General features: G+C 38.5%; 1 protein-coding gene across 2 annotated transcripts in view; it reads right to left on the bottom strand.

The window, feature by feature from the left end:
- IKZF3 (IKAROS family zinc finger 3) overlaps positions 1–21,724 on the bottom strand; it is an 87,688-nt gene that overhangs the window by 43,064 nt on the left and 22,900 nt on the right. For both annotated transcript variants that reach the window (XM_072646305.1, XM_072646306.1), the window contains exons 2-3: positions 19,885–19,938; positions 14,013–14,129 (exon numbers count right to left, since the gene is read on the bottom strand). In XM_072646305.1, coding sequence (XP_072502406.1) covers positions 14,013–14,129; positions 19,885–19,938 — 171 coding nt within the window. The remainder of the gene's footprint in view (positions 1–14,012; positions 14,130–19,884; positions 19,939–21,724) is intronic.

Consider the following 21,724-nt stretch of genomic DNA (forward strand, 5'->3'; position numbering starts at 1 on the left):
AGGTTGCACTGCCTGAGTAGGGCTAGCCTTTAAAATGAGTTGGTGACTCAAAGCCTAGGGCACCACAAGTATGTAACACAGACTGATAGAAAGCTGGTCTAAGCCTCTGGGGTTCTAGTTGTAGTTCAGGTGCTAACTCACTGGGTGATCCTGGGCAAGCAACTTTCCCTCTCTGGTCTGTTTCTTCTTCTGTCTAGTCAGAGTTGGGATCTTTCCTTTCTGACCTTCTGGGTTTATATAATTCTATGGAGCATCAAAATCAGAAGGGAGTCCAAAGTTAATCTCCCATAGATGTTCTGAGTCCCTTAAGGACATCTTGGGAACCTCCAGGACAGTTCTGTGTTTGCAAACAACTAAGAGGAGCAGGAAGCAATGGCCCTGCCCACTCTCCACCACAGAGTCAGGATCTGAGGTTTCAAAAACAGATCACATTGAATGCAATTTGGGTGAAAATCCGGCCTGGGACTTTAGGGCATTATAAGCAAAACACAAATCAACCATATTTCTAAGCTAGGGTATACTAACCAGAAACAATGGGATCTGGAAAGCATTTGTGAAAAAGCAGAGAACCCTAAAGGAGAAGGAGTAAGGAAATTTCTATGCATTTTGACAGTGAACTAATAATATTCAAAGGCACATAGAAAATAACATAAAAATTTGGACCTACTTTAAGTCAACAGACTTAGCATTATTTTATAAGGACACACAATGAGAAGTATGGTAGGAATATAACACACTTTTCTGCATGTGTGCACCACGTACAGGAAATAGGTTGCCTTGTCACTGAAATATAGGAATCCCTGAGGGTGAAGTGTTAACAACTGCTAAACAGCTGCCCAGTAACACACTTTAAGGTTGCAAACAAAGATGAATCCTGGCTCTATGTGCAACTGTGAAGGCAATATTGGCCAGTGGGGTGGAACTAGCGTGGAACCTGGCCAATACACTGGAGCAAATTCTTTAATTCTCTCTCTCTCTCTCTCTCTCTCTCTCTCTCTCTCTCTCTCTCTCTCTCTCTCTCTCTCTCTCTCTCTCTCTCACACACACACACACACACACACACACACACACACACACACACACACATCTAATTACTGAAAACAGGGAAACAACTATCTTCTAACACTGCCTTCAACTCATGCCCCAACAGCCACACATCAGGATGCTGCACTAAAACATGACAGTACTTTATGAGTAATAAGGCAAAAAAAATGAACTTTCCTCCTCACTTTGCCTAGAAAGAACACATTTGAGAATTTTTCTTAAAAACAAGAGTTTTAAAAAGTTCTTTAATGATATGATAAGGTGTGACATCTCATCATACATATGGGAGTGGGGCAAAGGCTTGCCAAGCATCCAGTGTGCTCACAGCCTTCTTTCTCCCTATGGTGGGGCTGTCCAGGATTTGACTGATGCCTGCTAGGGGTGGCTCTTCTGGTGACAACTGCAAACTGCTCTCTGATTCCTCCTTCTACTTTCCATTCCCTTCCCCATCATACTCCTATAATGTTCTAGTTACGGAAAAAGAAGGAAATATTTCTCTTGATTTGCTTTCCCAGCAGTTAGATCATCCCTTGGATGATCATTTTCCAAATTTTGCCTTGCCTGCTCTGGTGATGCTTCTGCTAGCAGAAGCCTAAGTGTTGCTGGGGTTAGGCTGATTCTATACTTGCCCCCTTCTCACCCTGAGAATGCCCTTACTCCTGCCTAGGGACCCCAGCATTTTCATCTGGGTCAGAGAAAAATCAACTAGATATGGTTTTCTCCCTGTCTCCTCTAGTCATTTTGTTTTCTGTTGCATGTGGTCCTTGGGCTCTAGTTGGTATGGTCCAGAAAAGCAAAAATGTCAATTAAAAGGCTAAATCTTTGTCCACCAATCCTTACATCCCCCTGCTGGTCCTTCATGACAAAATGCAGGGCTAGGGTAGCAAAATTTGGTTGGAAAGATACTTATTTAGCCAAGAAGATAAGACTGAAAAGGTTGATCAGTGTAGGAGAGGGGTTTGATAGGATCTGATTTGAGAGGAGCCTTCTACAAAGTTTCTGTTCTAAAATTTAGTGATTAATTTAAAGAAAATTAAAATCGAGGTAAATTTAGTTTCTTTTGTTTGATGAATACAAATAAAATCTTTCATGTGTATAATAAATGTTTCTCTTTTTAAAAATTAAAATCAAAAATCAAATTCCCTGAGTGCCCATCCTAATGAAATGTGCTATACATCCCACCAGATTTTAACATCATTACATACTGAGGGTAGAATGCTCTCCAAAATCTTTATCCACAGTAAAAAAAAATAGCATCAGACAGTATTTAAATGACCCACCTGAAGAGATTTAGTGATATGACCCTTTCAAAATTATATTCATTATTCTGTCCAAGTAATGAAAGAGAATACATTTTGTCGTGAAAACAGTAGATAAGTTTTTCAACATTTAAAACCTTCCTTAATTGTTCTCTAATTAAATTCCACCTTTTCTCCTAGTTATCAGATGACAGTTCTTACCTAAGAAAGACATTTTCAGAAGGATACCCTGAGTTCTGATACTGATATGCTTTAAATTGTTGTGCATTTTCCACTAAAACTAATAGGACTTTTTTATAGCTTGACAAGAAAGCAAACATGCATCTATCTATCTACTGCTACCTTTGATCGAGAGCTGAGCTGACCTGGCAGTCCTTTTCCAGTATGAGCAATATTATATTGCCACTTCTCTAACACCTTGCTAAAATCCACAATAACCAAGTTCATCCTATCAAGACCACTTTATCCTCCCTCCCCCTCTTTTTTTGGAGCCTTTATAGATTAGACCACTACTAACTCACCAGGAACAGGAGCTGTGTTCTTCTATTATGCATAATATCTCATCTATTCATGCCTCTTAGATGTGTCATGAAATGATAAAGATGAGATGAAATTTCTAACTCTTTGCTAGGGTAGGGACAGAGGAATAAATCTACAAAGGGTAATCTTATGAATGCTTAAGTGTGAATGGGAGATGCCAACCTCCTCACCTTCTCACTCTTTCTCCTTCCCTTGTGGGGCAGCTAGGTAGTGCAGTGGATAGAGAGTACCAGTGCAGGAGTCAGAAGGACCTGAGTTCAAATCTCACCTCAGACACTTGACACTCACTAGCTGTGTGACCTCGGGCAAGTCACTTAACCCCAACTGCCTCAGCCTGGGTCATCTCCAGTCATCACTGGATTCAGATAGTTCTGGAGGAGAAGTGAGGCTGGTGACCTGCACAGCCCTCCCTCACTCAAAACAGTCAAGTGCAAGTCATGTCATTATTTCTCTGATGGCATGGTCTTTTTCGGCAACGAAGGACACCCTCCCACACACACACACACACCTTCCCTTGCCCAAGAATGAACAACCAATGGAAAGTTGTCTCCCCCAAACAATTCAAAGCTCATGCAGATGCATCTCAAGAGCTGTAACTAAAGAACTGGGCTAAAATAGATGCCAAGACTGTAAACACTCTACATAAAAATGCTGAAAACAGTCCTGAGTCCCAGCCTACGTAGATGGGAGAACGAAGACCGAGAGAGCATTGTCTCATTTTCTGTGCCAAAGGGGCTAGTGGATGTGAAGTGTAGCCATAAGCCTGGAAGATTGAAAGGAGGCTAATAAAGAGGTTTCCAGGCTCCTCTAGAGTTGCCATGGACTTCCTTGAGGGGGAACAAAAAGCATGACTGGGATTTCTGCTTCTGTAGACGCAGGTGCAGAAAAGACTGGCTCTAACGAATCTCGTCAACGTCCTTAATGCCACCAGACTGACTAATATCGTGAAATACCTATTACCATTCAATTTTTACTTATTCGGTTGACATAATTAACAAATCTATTAAGGGTAAGGTCACAAATTATTTTTAATTATTAAACCATAGGTTCCCATCTGTCACTATTTAGATAGCACGGCTCACTGCAGAATCTGGTTTCAAGACTGTCATTCCTGCAGCCCCAAATCCAAGTCCAACTGTAGCCATTTAGAGCAGATTTCAGCAAGGCAGCTGAATCAGAAAACATCTGGACCTACCAGTCAGACTGAGAAAGGTCACATGTTAAATCCTGATAATCTCATTTATTGGTGTTTGAAGGTTATACACCAAGGGCCGGATTACCACTGTCATCATTTAAGACCAGTTCTGACATCTTCATTCATATGCTGCAAGACACTTCTAAGTAGAAACATTTAAAGTACTATGTTGCTCGTAGCTACCAAATGTAATTTTTCAAGTCTCAGGCTAGATTCTTCAATTAACAATTGTAAAAATCCCTATATCTAGACTCCAAACAAAACTACTGTATATCACAAAGTCATATGACTTTTTTTATCCGTTTTTTCTAACTTCTGCCTCTATTTCTACACTTCCTTTTGAATAGGTGGCAGGAAAGGTAAAGGAAGAAGCTTCTCCTAGCTCCAGGTTAGTGCAGAAAGCAGAGGTGAGGATGGACCCTCACTCTCTAATTTTTCTCATTTAGTGGACACAGTTTGAAAATATAAACAACACCGAGTTAAACTTATTTATACTAGAAACAACACCTTCACAGACCATTAAACCTGTAAAATTTGCTAACCATTTGTATCCTATACTACTATGAAGCAGCAAAACTAACAGTAATGAAGCAATTTTATATCATGTTATGCATGTTTAGCTTTTAACCAGTTATAAGTTGCCTCTGCCTTAAAACAATGGTTCCCAATCAGGTCAAGCATGAAAGCATTAAATAATTTTACAGATGTCTTCCCATCCTCAGCCCCACACACTTTAAGAGTTTTGCTATTATGTACTATATCTTACTGTTGATTGGGAGAAAGGAAACAAAACATGATAACCAAAAGTTTCATTGAATTTAGTAACACTTTGTAAAGAATTTTAGTTTTATCACAGAAGCATCTATATACATTTGAAAAATAGTGATAACTGTACGTGTGAGATATTAGTCACTTTGCAGCAGGTATGTTTGCTGCTTTATTAAGTATGGATCCATGGACTCCTTATAATAACTCCAAAGCACCACAGGCCAGGAGCCATTGCTTGAATGGTCAGAATCCAGCACACATCCACAACTAGCCTTTTCTCACTTCACGGTGCTTGAATACAACAGACACTTTAAAAATGTTTGTTAAATTGAATTAACAAGTATTTATTGAATGTCTACTATACATCCACAGGGTACAGTTGTTAGGCACAAGTGAGAGGATTGTAATAGGGAAAAAATTTTGGTTCCTTAAATCAAGGAGTTTACAATCTGTTTAGGAAACAAAAGATGCTTCTGACAACCTCAAACCATTAACAAATATTATCTTCTGCAACTTGCGTCTCCTTCAAGAGTGGATGAGGCTGTAGGGAGATTACTGAGTAATAGATTGCATCAGGAAGCAATCTGGAATTCACACCTTATTCAGACTTGTTCCTTCACTTCCTTTTTCATTCCAGCATCTTCCTTTGAATAAAAGGTGGGAGCACATGCCCGCACACACACAAACACACGCACAAACACACCCTTAGGATCCAAGGATGTCTGATCATTTAAACTGTCCTTCGTGGTTCACTTTAGTTGCCTGCTACCTTAACAACCTGATGTTAAACACCTCATTCCTGGTTCCTTTTTTCTGACTGGCATCCATGAGGCACAAACTAAAATAAAAGCTTTCTGTCAACAAGATACTTTTTTCACCTCAAAAACTTACCCATTTGACACAGTTGAAGCAATATTGCCTCCCCTGCCCAGTTTTAACACTTACAGAAATCCCCTGTGAGTGAACTTCTGCAGCAGAGTACTGCTGATTTTGTGAGATAACCCCTGCATCCCATGAGCAACAGATCTTGATCTGGGCTTGGGAGATGTAATATTCTGATAAAAAACGGCACTTCCTTTAGAAGCACATACTTGCGTGTGCTGAGCAGTACCACTGGAACCTCAGTGAGCGCCTAGGCGAGAGTCAGTCTGCCTCTCCAATCTCACTCCAGCCAGAGACCCCTTCACACATCTAAATGTGGTGGCAATTAGCATCCATGAGCCACAAATGTGGCTTGCTATTTTTTCCTTCAAAAGCTTGAACATTTTTAGCACTTGTCACATTGAGAATACTGTGTACCTCAGCTGGAATCAAGATGATCACAAGGAAAGTCTTTTAAATACTTGAGCTGTGTCTCCCAGGAGAAAGAAAATAGGCTTCTTAAGGTACTTTTAAGTTAAGGTTAGAAGTTAAGGACCTCTGCCATATATGGGGACTAAAAGGAAAAAAAGACTTTTAAGTCTTCTCCTGTGAGCTGCGTTCCTGTCAGTTTCAGAAAGCATTATCAGATTGGATCTTCTCACTGGAATCAAGACAGAATCTGTCAAAAGTAGCACCAGAGTTTGGGGATTTTTCTTAGGGCTATTTCATTAACAAATATGTTTACAACTAATTTTCTCTGGTTAACTGCAACATGGTGTAAGCTCCTGTTTTATAGGGAATGACAATCAATACTTAGAGCTCCAGGGAAATATAGGCAGACTTGCAAGAGAAGCAGAGTAAACAGGCGTATTTACTCTACTAGCATGATTTGGTTTCTAAGCTATCAGTGCTGTACCTGTCATTTTGGGAGCTATAGTGGCTTCAGAGCAGACAGACCATGTGAATAACTAAGAGGAAGACATAAGATAGTGGTAGGGTGGCTGAGAAATCTGGGCATATAGAGGGCTGGATTGAAGGAAGATGGTTAAGTGTCAAATAAGCTTTATGTTCCTCACACTTCAGAATCAAAGAAATAATACCAAAAAAACACAAATCAGCCACATGGACATGGCAGCATTCCCATTTACTGCTTCAGTCTGGGAAGGGAAGAGAGGTGAATAGCAGTAGAATGAGGAATGGCTTTCAGAAGAACAACGGTGACTGAGAGAGAGGGAGTCTGGGCTGGGGGAAGGTACATCTTACCCACACCACCTCACAACTAGACTTCCCCTCCCCTTTCAGAATTGCACCAGGAGTGGCTGTTCTTTTCTTCCTCCTCAAGCTGGTTATGTTATTGACTATACTGACTGGAAGCACCCCCAGAGGTTCTCATTTTTCTGCATTCTACTAAAATAAGGCCAAGTAGGAATAATTGGGGAATTCTGTTCTCATGCAATACCATGACACCGATTCAAACTTTGTTACTGCTATCATAATATTTCATAAGTTTTCAGGCAGCCGGAGCAGGTTCCAGTTTCTATGTGTTCTCTACTTCAATGCCTGTGATAATTCTAGCACTCAACACATAATAAATGAAAAGACTAGGAGACTCAGTGATCTCTTAATCCTTTTTTCCTGGTAAATCTCAAACAACTCCAATGACATAGGTAGAAAATGCTATTTTGCAGTGTCAAAGAAAAATGGTACAATTTGAGCAAGTGAGTCAAAGGCTGGGCAAAGTGTCTTCATTCCTTATCCTTTACCGAATCTGGCATACATCACTCTTGTAGGCCTGGAAATCATCACTTCACAAAGCTAAAATTTTTTTAGAAGTGAAAACAACATAGCTGGCCATTGTGACTAAATAATTCATTGATCAATAGATATTTGTTGAATTTATGAGTATTATATGTTCCAAATTTTTGTCTTTCTTTGTAACCCCAGTACTCAATATGGTGCCTAGCATATAACAAACTCTTAATAAATGCTTCTTGAATGATTTCATACTGTTCTAGGTTCTTCAGAGGAAAGAGAAGTATAAAACAGAGGCTTTCCCCTCAAGAAACTTTTAGCCTTAGTGGGAAGATAAGTTATGCATATAATTAAGGGTTAAATTATTTGGTACAGACTATAAGTACTGCAGGAGTTCAAAGGAGAAGGAAGATCAGTGAGAGATGGAGTAGTCTTGAAATGGGTCTTGAGCTAGGCCACTGAAGTGATGTCACTGGATCTAGAATTTTTGTTTATAGACTTCTTGTCAATCAAAATTGAAAATATGAAACTGCAGAACCAAGAGAACATTGTATGCAGCAATCTTGTTCAAAGAACAACTATGAAAGACTAAATTATTCTGAATATTATACTAAGATCAACTACAAAGCACCTATGAAAGAAGATATTATTCACCTCCAGGGAAAGAACTGATAAATAGAAGCATGCATAGTCTGGTTGTATATATAAATACACATACACATATACACACATAGTGTATGTCAAATGATGGCCTTCTCTAGTATGAGGAAGGGATGGAGGAGACAATTTGGAACTTAAACTATAATAAAAAATAAATTGTAAAAAAAACCAATGAAAATATTGAGAGGAAGTACCATTGATAAGTCTTAATACTTTGTCATTTAAAAAAAATTTGTAAACGTTTGTTCCTGGTTGACCTCTAGAGGTAGATGGGAGTGACCTACAAAGGTTTTGAGAATTAACTAAATGATGCTTATGATAGGAATTTATTTTTCTAAGAATTTTCTACTTAAAAAGAAGATTTAATGTCTATCAACCAAAAAAAAGTCTAAAATAAAAATAACCCTTTTCATTCAACAACTGAAAGTAAGATGACAAATTTATAGGGAACTTATAGATACATGGTATTAAATTCAAATAGAAATGAATCCCTGCATGTCATATGTTGATTAAGAAAACCACAAATTAATACTATCTATGTTTTATTGTAGTTTTATTTATTTTGTTAAGTATTTCCCAATGACATTTTAGTCTGGTTCAGTTTTGCAGCACCAAGTTCAACACTGTTATAGATCACCTGGCCCAATCCTTTCACTTTCCAGATGAGGAAAGTGAGGCCTAGAGAGATACAATACCTTGCCCAAGGGTACACAGTTCAGAAGTGGCAGGGCTAGGATTGCATTCATTCAGTTATTCATTGAAGAAGTATTTATTACGTGCCTACTACTCGATGGGGATAAAAAAACAAGAATAAAACAGTTCCTGTCTTCAAGAAGTTTACATTGTGTTGACTGGAAACAACATGGACATAGAAAATATATACAAATAATTTCTAGGGTCTATGAAGTTGGATAAGAAAATAATGCATCTTTATTTCAACAGAATCAAGGGTTTTTTTTTTGTAATCCTCAGTATTTTACACCCTCAAGAGCACTATTCTGAGAGGGGCCCGTAGGCTTCACCAGATCATACCCAACACACAATAAAGATTTAAGAACTCTTCTTTTAGGGGAGAAGCCTGTCAGCTGGATGGGGAAGTGAGGCTCAGCTGGACTGAACTGAGCTTTGAGGAGACCCAGGGAATCTAAGAGGTAAAGGTAAAAAAGAGAGTACATACTAGGCATGGAAGACATGTTAAGAGATAAGATATTAGATATGAGAGATGGAATGCTGTACAAAGGGAAGAGAAGTAGGTCAGTGTGGCTAGACTGTAGCCTGCATGGAGGGATACAACATACAATAAATCTCAAAAGGTAGGCTGGAGCCAAATTGGAAAGGGCTTTAAAAGTCAAACATAGGAGGCTTAATTTCATCCCAGAGAAAAGAAGCCAGTAGAGATTCTTGAAGACCTTGACATGATCACACTTGAACTTAAGGAATGGACTAAACAGAGGAATGCCTGGAGGCCCAGAGGCCAATCAGACTATTGCAATAGTCCAGGGGAGAGATGCAGAAGGTCAGATTTAGGATAATGATGGTGTAAATGGTGAGATGGGATTGAATGTGAGGTGTATTGTGGAGGTGAAATCAACAAAATATGGCAACTAGATGTAGGGGGTGAGGGAAAAGGGAGAGCTGAAGATGATTCTGAGGCTGAGAGGAACGTGGGTGAGATGGTGGCACCCTCAAGAGAAATAGGAACATTAGGAAGAAGAGGATGAGAAGGATGAGAAGATATGGATCTGGTCTTCTGGTTCTCATTCCAGCATTCTTTCTAATATATTGCTTCATATCAAAGGGAATGCAGAAGAAACTCCAGGGTGGTCATTGGCTACCCACTGCCCACCTCACTGGTTCATGCCCCCACTATCTGTCTTCATTTCTGTAGTTCCATCAAATACACGTAAGTACATTGGGATATCTGAAGTTGTTTCTACAAAAAAAAAATAACTACTGGATGTGATGAATAAAGGAATTTATGCCAAATCATGTTGGGTTTTAAATTCTGCTTTCACAACCACCACCATTCCTCCACAATGCTAATGATATTAAGCTAACCCCTTTAAAGAGGTAAAGGCTATCTATGGTCGAGGTCTTAGCCCAATAGTTATTTTTGCAAAAATAGTCCTGCTTTCTTCTAGACCACAGGAAAAAAAAAAGTCAGTGTCTCCACTGGTTGCCTGCAGTTTTCTACAAAGCAAACTTCTAACTGCTGGAAATCTGCACGAAGAGATCTATTTCATTAAAAAAAAAAACCCACATACTTTACTTCTCTTAGAACCTAAAATAAAACACAATTAGCTCTTACTCAGGATAAAAAACACTCCAGGATAAAGGTAGTTCTTTGTCACTAACAACTCTAAAACTTCTCTAGATGACCTTTTAAAAATGTAATGATAACAATTAAACTGAAATTCCTAAGTACTTGACAATGTATGTAGTCATTTTTATTGCATTTTAGTTAAAATTATCTCTAATGCCAGGATTTGCTGAAAGATGCATATCCTGGTCACCATGGGTACAGTACCCAACACAGCAGAATTAGATATATCACATTATACAATGTGTCCACTTCTGAACATCAATATAGGTTTGTGTCTGTGACAGGATTTAGATATCTCTCAGGCAGTGCTGCTCAGGCTACGTTAGGCAAGCATTATTTGTACTGTCAGATGCTTATGCCAGATGCCCAGTAATCACTATTATTCCACATTAAAAAGCAGAGATCCTGGTCCCTGTCCTTATCAAGTCTATGACCCAGACTGAGTGCCACTATTAACACAGGTGTGACTGGTGTGCAAGTGAACTGTGACATAGAGAATTAATTCTAAGAAACAGAATTAGTCCACTCAATTCTTTTTTTAGGAGGATGTAACAGTATGGGGTAAGGAAGGAAGAAAATTCTCCATCCTAGATTATTTAGGACTACTGGCCTCATGCCTGGTCGCCCAGGAGAAATGCATAGCAGTCCTAGACATATGGCACCTGGGAAAAGTAGTTTCCATCCACAGATGTCCCTAGTTTCTATAGAACTATAGTTGAGGGGGTGGGGATGGCACCACAACAGGGTGATGAAGTAGAATAAGCATTAGACTTGGAGTCAGAAGATCTATTGAGTTCCAACTCTGCCACTACATACCACATGACCTTGGACAAGTCACATAACCTCTTAAAGCTCCAGTTTGCTTGTCAGCTAATTAACCAATCAAGTGTTTATTAAGTGCATAGTCTGTGGCAGAGAGGCCACAGTGGCATAATGAATGGAAAGCTGGCTTCCTAGCCTCTGACGTATGCTGGCTATGTAAACCCAGACAAAGCATCAAAACTCTTAGTACTTCAGGCAAGTCTCTAGGTCCACAAAAACATGCCTATCTGCATTGGCAGAAAGAGTTTCTTCACCTGGGAAGCAGTTCCCTATATGGAATAAAGTCATAGGTTCAATCCCTGTCCCCTGTCCCTATGAGACAGACACTGCCAAATACTATTGATACAAGGAAAAAAACAAAACCGCCTACTCTCAAGGAGCATATATTCTATCAAGGGCAAAACACTGTAGGTAAATACAGAACAAAGTAGTTCAGAGATGGAATAAAAGGATTTATAAAATAGTTAGATATAATTGTCCTATTCACCTGCTGAGTAAATTTTATGGCATGGTATAAATATAGGTTCTGTTTCTGATGCCCTGGACTCAACTATTTTCTCACCCAAGAAGTTTACTAGTACCTATGATCTTCTCACCCTGGAACATCCCTCCACCTTGTGGTGGGTCCTTCTCCCCTTGGTGGGTCCTTCTCCCCTTGGTGGGTCCTCCCAGAACCACCATTGTGTGGCAGGCTCAGGCTAGCCATGCTTCATTCCTCTCCTAGCTCTACTTCTGACTCTCTGGGCTTGGCCACCATTTCCACACCCCTCCCTTAACTTCACTACCCCCTAATCACCACTACTTTTCAGCTCCATTAGAATGGAAGCACCTTTCTTTTTGCTTGTATCTGTATCCCCAGCACTTAGCATAATGTCTGGAACATAGTAAACACTTCAAGTCTGTTGATTTGGATAGAGCATTGCTCTTACAGTCAGGAAAGTTTGAGTTCAAATCCTGTCTCCAACATGGGTTGTATGATCCTGGATAAGTCATTTAACTTCTGGGTTTCAGTTACCTCTTCTCTAAAGTAAGGGGGTTAGCTTCAATGGACTCTAGGTGCCTCTCGAGTTCTAAATCTATGATTCTAAGATCCTCAAACCTGAATTTGAATCTTGCCTTAGACACTGTGTGTGGTCTTGGGCAAGTCACTTAACTGCTCTCTGACTCAAATGACTTCATTTGTAAAAAGTTGTTCAGATCTTCAGTCTTGTCCCATTCTTCATGACCCAATGGACTACAGTATGCACACCCTTCTCTTCTCTACTATCTCCCAAAGTCTATCCAAGTTCATGTTCCTGGTTTCCATGACACTATCTAGTCATCTCATCCCCAGCCATCCCCTTTTCTTTTTGCCTTCAATCGCTCCAACATCAGGATCTTTTCCAATGAGTCCTGTCCTCTCATTATGTGGCCAAAGTATTTAACTTCAGTATCTGACCTTCCAATGAATATTCTGAATCAATTTCTTTAAAATAGGGAGAGATAAAATAATAGCACCCACCTCACTGGGTATTGTGAAGAACAAATGAAATAATATGTGTAAAGCACTAGGCAACAATTATTTATTAAGCACCTATTGTGTGGCAGGTACACAGTGCTGAAATATATAAATATTGTACATAAGTGTTAGTTAGCTCTTGTTATTATCTATAACCATTAACTAGGTCCCAAGATGCATGAGCTCCAGAGACTGGATCTCTCTCACCACTTGGGCCAATTCCTTTAGAATAGGGTCAATGACAATGATTTCTTGAATATAGGTTGAAAGAGGATGGCAAATTGCTATCGAGGTTCATTTCCTGAGTGCAGGGAATTTTCAAACATTTAGCTACCTACCATACTGTATTCTTTCACAATATTCTTCAAAAATTGACATGAATAAAAAGAATGGTTCTGGTTTCATGTCTTAAGTTGGGAGTTTGGGAGGGTTGGAGTGAAAGGGTTGTCAGTTTTAATTGTTCTGAAACAGGATAATCATATGCCATATTTCAAACCTAAGAGAATTTCTGACAAACAATTCTAAACTCCCTAGATCTAATAGTCTCCAAATTCGAATGCAATTTTAAACACTATGATATGTGTAAGTCCTTATTTGAAAAAACTTCATTCCAGGCTAGAGCCATTCTCTGCCTTGATGAGAATGCAATGCCATGGATAAGTCACCTTCAGTAAGTCTCATGGAACTGGCAGAGCACCATATGCCTTCCTCAGCACAAATGACCACATCCTGTGCCAAGCAGCACTTTTCAGTCTCTGTGGTTTAGAACTGGCACAAACTGATGTACAGCTCGGCATAGCTGGAATGCTAACTGGTGCTGTGATTTCAATCTCAGAGGTTCTAGACACACAGCTCTACTTCATGACCTCTTTAAATGTTTACTATAGAGACTTAAATAAAAAAAAAGAGATCCTAGGAAAGTGTCTTTGCAACACACCACGCACTTAGACACACATTATATATAACGATCCTAGGGCTGACTCCAAAAAGCAATATAGATTGTTTATGTTATATGTCTGTGCCAACATAAACATTAATATAAAAGATAAGTGCAAATTCAGTTTAAGCTGTGCATTTATTTAGGAGACTGGCGAGGCATCCTATGCTCTAAAAAATACAATGAAATTTTGAGATGAATTTTAAGACGGCACAGTAATTGAACTAAATGGTTTTATTCTTCCCAAAATAATTTGTTTTCCTCTATGCTCAGACAGTCCCTTATTTTCCTTAAAAGTTGAACACTAATCAAATCTTTAATCATTAGTTTCTGGCAAGTAAATTCCATCTTACCTCCTATATCCTCATCTTCATTGGGTGGGACCTGTTCTTTATTGTCTTCTCCACTGTCCATATTTTCTACCTCTTGAGGTCTGGCAGAACTGTAGTCATTCAAAATCACCTGGCCTTCTAAATAAAAGAAAGTATAAATAATAATCATCTTAATCATTTACCTACAATTCAACTCTTAAACATGTTATAACACATTTATTAACAAGAGAACCAATGATTTTCTTCATACAAACCCTTGGCAGTAGGTGGCATATTAAGCTTTTTTGGTATAATACATGAAACCTTCAGAAACTAAGCACTGCCCTCAAGCTCATGCAGCTTTCCTTTATACGTGATCTTAGTGGGTATTCCATTTCTCTGACCAGAACTAAAATGTGAAAGAGAGTTTGTTTTTTATTTAGTTTGGTACTTCCTATTCTCATAACATTTAGTAAGATACTGCAACTGTTTGTGTCCAATAAATGTTAATTGATGACAAACAGAACCAAGTATTGAACTTAAAAATACAAAAGCATTTCTGAAGAGATATGGAAATAAAACTTCTGCATATCAAGTTCTATTTTCCCATGGCTTATTAAGAACACAAATGTGTATTCCTTCTCTAGAAAAATATAACTGCCCCAAGACGTAATTAAATCCTACCTAAGGCTGTAGCAAAAAGCTGGTAAAGAAGACAAAAGATGGGAATAGCCAATGCTGCAGGAGTCAGGTGAAGATAGGGACACTAGTGTATTGCTGGTGAAGTTGTGAATCAACAGAACCATTCTGGAAAGCTAACTGTAATGATGCAAAGAAAGTGTGTAAAATGATGTTCACACTCAGTACCCTTCATAGATATTACATTGCTAGCCTTACGTCCCAAGGAGCTCACTGATAAGAAGCTCTCAGAGATGCCAAAATACTCACAGCAGTATTTTTTGTGACAGCAAGAATTGGACACAAAGGGAATATCCATTGACTGAGGGATGGCTACACAAATCGTGTATTGAAATACTACTGTGCTTTAAGAAATGACAAATATGATGAATACAGAGAAACACAGAAAGATCTCCTTGAGCTGATGCAGAGTAAAGGAAGCAGAGTCAAGAAAACGAAATACAAAATGACTACAGCAATCGAAATGGAAAGAACCACCACCAAAAACCCCAGGGTGAATGTTACAAAATCATGCAGAATAGGTGTGACACAAATGAAGAGGCATGAAAAGATACCCCCACCCGACTCCCCTGTAGAGATGAGAGGTGCACAAAGGTGGTACACTGCACATTCTCTCAAACTTCTCCAACATACTGATCAGTGATGCTGATTTTTTTCCTCTTCTTTTTACCTGTTATAACAGATGGCTTATATGGGAGAAGTAGGGGAAGGATACCGAGGGAAATTATGATGACATGAAAAGAACAAAATATATCAGCAAAAACTTATTTTAAAACTATGCTGTAGCAAGCTTTTAAAAATCCCATGTAACTATGAATAGAGGGATGGGCAAGTGTTCATGATCAAACAAGAAATAGAAGGGTTCACAGTCTGATTACATAAACTTAAAAGCTTTTGTACAAACAAAACCAATGCAGCTAAATTAAAAGAGAAGCAGGTAAACGGGGGGTGGTGGGGGTGGTGGTGTGTGTGAAGGAGAGATCTTTGCAGCAAATTTCTCTGATAAACATTTCATTTACAAGTTATATAGGGAACTGGTTCAAATTTATAAGAATAGAAGCCATTCCCCAATTGATAAATGGTCAAAGGCAGTTTCCAGAGGAAGAACCAAAGCTATCAATAACCATATGAAAAAATAATTAGAGAAACATAAATTAAAACAACTCCAAGACTCTGCATCACACCCAAAATATTGGCTAAATTGAGGAAAAAAAGGAAAATGGCAAATGTTGGAAGGGAAAGGGGAAAACATTAATACAATGTTGGTGGGGCTCTGAACTGGTCCAATCATTCTAGAAATATAAATTCTAGTTTTTATCTAGAAGAGGAAGCCATTCAAGATTATGAGTAGGAAGGATGTGTGATACAATCACTGTGCTTTAGGAATACCTATTCCTATTTAGGAATACTTGCAGCCAAGATGGCAGGGCAGAGACAGTAACCTAGCCAAACTTTCCCAGTACTTCTCTCAACAATTTAGAATTGTGCTCCGCTTCCCAAAAAAAGCTAGTAAGAGTCTTTGACCTAGCAATACTGTCTATACTCAAAAGGGGTCAAAAAAAGAGGAAGAGGACTCATGTAGCTAAAAATACTTACAGCAACTTTTTGTGATATCGAATAATTGTAAACTAAAGAAGCAGTCATCTAGTGGGGAATGGCTCAACAAGTATGGGATATGAATGTGAGGATACTCTACTGTGGTGCAGGAGATGATGAAGAGCATGTTTTCAGGGAAACGTAGTTAAGTCTTGTGTCAACTGATGCAGAATGAAGTGAGCAGAATCAGGAGAACAATTTATACAATCGTTAACAATAAGGTGAAGACAGCATCTCTGAAAAATTTGGGAACTCTGATCAACAGTGTCCAACCACAATTCTAGAGGACTCATGATGAAACGTCCTGCCCCCCTTCTGATAGAGAAATGATGGACTTTTGTGTCTGAGACATTTTTGGGGGACATGGCCAACGTAGGAATTTCTTTTGCTTGACTATACATATTTATGATAGGGGTTTTGAGCAGGAGTACACAAAATAAAACTGAATTTTAAAATGTTATAGGGTTTTTTCTTACTCAATTAGGGGGCAAGGGAAGTGGGAGGAAGAGTAGGCAGATATTTTATTCGAAAACAAAATTTAATTTTAAAAATACATGTAAAAGAAAATTATATTTCTTTGATCAATTAATGATGAGACTCCTTCAAGGAAGCATAATGAGCTGTTAAGTGGCCTAACATCTGTATAGCACCTAAGGTTTGAAAAGATGTTTTACACAGATTTACATAAACATAAAGGTCACCTACCATCATTTATATTTAAGCATAATTAAATAATTAAGCAGAGCACAAAAAATGAAAAATTACTCAGCTTCTACCAGTCAATAAATGCTTATCTACTGACCACCTTCCTAGATTGAACGCACTAGAATTGACACTATGTTCTCAAGCAGGATAATATTTGCAATTCCCTTTAACTTCTCAAGTCCTATTGCCTAACATTTGTTGAATTTTGTAGTTTTTACAAATTAAAAAGTTAACCTGGAACCAAAGGTATAGGAAAGTAGAACACAGCAAAGGCAGCAATCCAAAAAACAGATAACAAATGGACCAGCATATTTACTAGAATACATACAAGAGTAAATGAAGTCATGGAAAAAGCATATCTACTCAAGTCTATTCTGTAAAGCAAGTCAGTAAGCGCTAATTACTGAATTAAACACTTGATTTGTAAAGCTCTAAGTTCCAAATTCTATATATCATATATCTGTACAATAGGGCAAGGAGGTTTTTAAGACATCTGTTCTAAAAAGTGGGCTGCCCCCCTTCTTGTTCCTGAAATAATTAAACATGCAACATACACTTAAATGCATAGGAATAGACGACAATACAAATCCAAGATGATAAAATATAAGTACTGTTTTATGTGGAATGTAATTGGTTCATAAATTAAGAAGGCACACAGATTACAATATTTAATTCAATAAACATTTATCAAATATTTAATTATGATCAAGACCGTCCAAGGAGCTAGGGCTACAAAGACAAACACTAAACAGTCCCTGCCTTCAGGGAACTCATACTCTACTACGGAGGATACGTGTGTATCAGTAAGGAAATACCAAGTAGGCACAAAGTAATGAGAGTAAAAGCACCGATAACTGGGGGATGGAGGGTTGATTCAAGGAGGCCTCAATTAGAAGGTGGCACCTGAGCCATGCTATACAGGAGACGATGGATTTCAAAAGGCAGAAGCAAGAAGGGAGGGTATTTCAGACATGGCACTGAGATAAAAGATGTAATGTTGTACATGGTAAAACAGAGAGAAGGTCAATTTGAATAGAAAAGTGAGCATGGCAAGGGCAGTAACATGAAATAAGACTGGAAAGACTGGAGGAAGCTTGATTGTTTATGTTCTTAAATGACAGGAGAAGAATTTTAGTTTTTAACCTAGAATAGGAAGCCATTCAAGATTATGAGTAGGAAGGATGTGTGACACAATCACTGTGCTTCAGGAATACCTATGTACTACTGCAGCCAAGATGGCAGAGCAGAGAGAGTAACCTCTCCAAACTTTCCCAGTATTACTCTCAGCAACTTTAAAATAGTACCTCAAATAGAATTCTGGAGAAGCACAATCAACAAAAAGTTAGGGTGAGACATTTTCTAGCCCAAGACAACTTAGATGGTCGGCAAGAAAGGTCTATGACACCAGGGTGGAGGGAGGCCTGGAGTGCAACTGGTTGCGACAATGGTAGTGATCGCCTATAGAAGCAGCTGAACAGCCACAGTGGAAGCCTTGGGACTTCTTAGCGCAGAGACAATGAGGGAGTGGGACAACTGGTCAGAAAGATTACAGAGAACCCATAGCTGAAATTGGGCACATGACTGGACACTGTTTGGCCCCTCTATTGTCCATATGCAGTTCTGGGTTGCAGTTCCAGAACAGAGAGGAGTGCTTATGGTAGGTGACAAGAAAACAGGCTCCCTAGTCACAGTTCCAGGGCCAATAGGAATGCTAGAGTTTGCAGCTACAGGAGAGCAGAAGGGTGGTCCTTCCTGAGTAAAGATCAGAGCACAGACCAGGAGAGCAGTGTCCGTACCTCTTCCTGGATCACACTACCTTGGAAGCACCCAAAACTGGCAGATTCTCAGAACTAGCTCTGAAAACAGTAGTGTAGAAAAAGGCTGAAACTAGGGAGGGCGCTTCTCCACCCCCAGGTAAGCAGAGCTCAACTTTATAATACGAAGTTCAAAGGCAAGAAATAGGCTGGAAAATAAGCAAACAACAAAAGAACAGACCACAGAAAATTACTATGGTGGCATGGAAGACAATGACACAAACTTGAAAGAAGACAACAACATGAAAACAGCTATAAGCAAAGACTCACAAAGAAAAAAAAGAATAATGGAAGAGTCAAAGAAAAGACATTAGAGTGGTAGACAAAAATTGGGAAAAGGATAAAGAGGGTTTCTTGTTGCCAGGGAAACATTCATGTAGTCACTTATTTATCTATTAAACTATTAAAACATCTTTTTCAAAGACTTGTAGTTTGTTATGATACAAGAAATATGTTATTCTTTTACTAAATGCTTCTTTGGTATCAAGAGAATAAATACTGGTTGATTTGACAATATGAGGAAAAATTTCACCTCACCTGGACATAAATATATAGCATAAAGAACATATTCACTCTTCAGAAAGCAAGGGTTCCTATTAACTTCTTATAAATAAATTTTCAATATAATACAAACCTTCAATATTCAACCATGTATCCTATTCAATTCATAAAGATGTAAGATATTTTAAGGTTTTTTTTTTCAGATGCTGAACTGTACTAGACAAGTTAATATTAACTCTTCATTCTTCTAAATTAAATTAAAATTTAACTCATTACATTCCAAATAACTCCTGAATGGATAAAGATACACTGGAAGCAAAACAACCAATGAAAAAAATGAAAAATTCAGTCCTGGACCAGAAATGGTAGGAGGAAGCAGGACTGACTGCCACAATGATTAAAAAGAAACAAACAAACAACTTATGCAACTTATTTGGGGATTTAATTCAATAGTTATCTTGATATCATAAAGACGTGACCAAATTCTCAAATGATAAGTTCCACTAGATTGACAAGATACCAAAATCTGAAAGAGAACATTTTTCCATCTTTTCATGGCTTAAGGACAATATTTTTAAAGACGGAAAACCTGATGGTACCTGTGAACACAGGCTGCTCCTGTGAATTTCTCAGCTCCACAGTTGACTGGGTATCTAAAAAGACAGCAGAGATTGTATATATTAGCAACATAGATTTAAACCCTTTTCAAGTAGCAGTTTGATAATCCCAAATCTAGCAAGGATAAGGATAAAGTACTATTTTAGAAAGTCCCTTTTCCATCTGCAAAATGGGTATATAAATTCTACTCAAAAAGAGCTCCTCATCCTCTCTACCATTCCCTTAAAAGGAACATTCTGGTGCCAGAATCCCTGAAAAATGAAGCTTCTCCAAAAATCACAAAGAGGAGGCTCAGTGAGATCAGTTATAATGTGGAAACAACATTCTACAAGAACAGAATTTTCATGATTCCCCTATGGCTTAAACTGATCCTCAATTTTGGAGTTGTTTCAAGTTGGCTTTCAGACACTGGCTACAAAACACAGAGGAAGGGGCAATTAATTTATGAAAGTTGAAAGGTCAATTATAAAACTTTAGTCTTATACCAAACTGATTCCTAGTAGCAAACAAAAGAAAATGCTAAAAAAACATTTAAGTAACATTTATGGGAAGCATTTTTTGTTAACTACAGAACAGTATAGAGCCTGATTTGGTGATCTATCTAGAGCCAAAATGCCCTGCTTGCACTAACATTGATATTAAAAAAAATTTTTAATTCAAAGTTTTGCATACTAAATTCCATCCTTCTCTTCCTCTCTCCCCTTCCCCCCCAAACATGACATTTCAACAATTTAAAACACATTTCTTTCCCCCAAGTATCAAGTTAGGGCTGTCTTTGTGCACTATAATCAGCACAAAAACAAGGATGACTTTCAAAAGAAACTGGAGATTCTGACCACTTAGCATTTACAGTTTAACAAAAGGATCCAAGTCCAACTAGGAGTAGCCTTTTTAGGTAATGTAAAATACTTAGTGCTTCAGTTTAAATAATTTATTTAAAGAAAATGAAATTAAAACCCTATATTCTAGTTCTCATTTCCCTCCCTTTTCCCCTCTCTTTGCCACCTCTTGAATCAGTAGTTCATGTACAGAAGGGATTATTACCTTGTTAAGATCTTTGAATACAGAAACTATTTCAGTTTTTATTTAACTATTTTAGTTCTTCTAAAATGTGCCCCAAAGCAGCTCCTAAAGAGTTTCCATCTGGCATTATCTATTGAGCTGGGTCTTTTCATGCTATCTGGCACCAAAATGTCTTCTAGAAGAAAAGTGTTCTAGAGAACTGAGCAGGGATATTTCCCGGTTTCTGGCAGCAATCTTTTCTAATGAATCCTCAATTTATCTGACAACAGATGGAAAAACTTTGGATTTTATTAATCTTGTCATAATCTTAATTGTGCAACTTTCACCAGCCCTAAATTACCAAAAGCATTCAAGTTAATGCCAATATCAATGAACCATCTAGTATCTAATTTCTCTACTGATCTGTATTGACACCACTGGTAAGCTATTTTGACACGAGAGCTCTGGGGCAAGGCCAAAGAAAAAAAGAATCAAATAATCTTTCAAGCTTGCACTTCCCATCAAGATAAAAAAAAGTTGAGTACCATTAAACATCTGAATAATGGCTAACTTCTGGGGGCAGCTAGGTGGTGCAGTGGATAGAGCACCAGTGCAGGAGTCAGGAGGACCTGAGTTCAAATCTCACCTCAGACCCTTCACGCTCACTAGCTGTGTGACCTTGGGCAAGTCACTTAACCCCAACTGCCTCATCCTGGGTCATCTCCAGTCATCCTGATGAATATCTGGTCGCTGGTTTCAGATGGCTCTGGAGGAGAAGTGAGGCTGGTGACCTGCACAGCCCTCCCTCACTCAAAACAA

The sequence above is a fragment of the Notamacropus eugenii genome, chromosome 2, assembly GCF_028372415.1.
Source record: "Notamacropus eugenii isolate mMacEug1 chromosome 2, mMacEug1.pri_v2, whole genome shotgun sequence".
NCBI classification, from domain to species: domain Eukaryota; kingdom Metazoa; phylum Chordata; class Mammalia; order Diprotodontia; family Macropodidae; genus Notamacropus; species Notamacropus eugenii.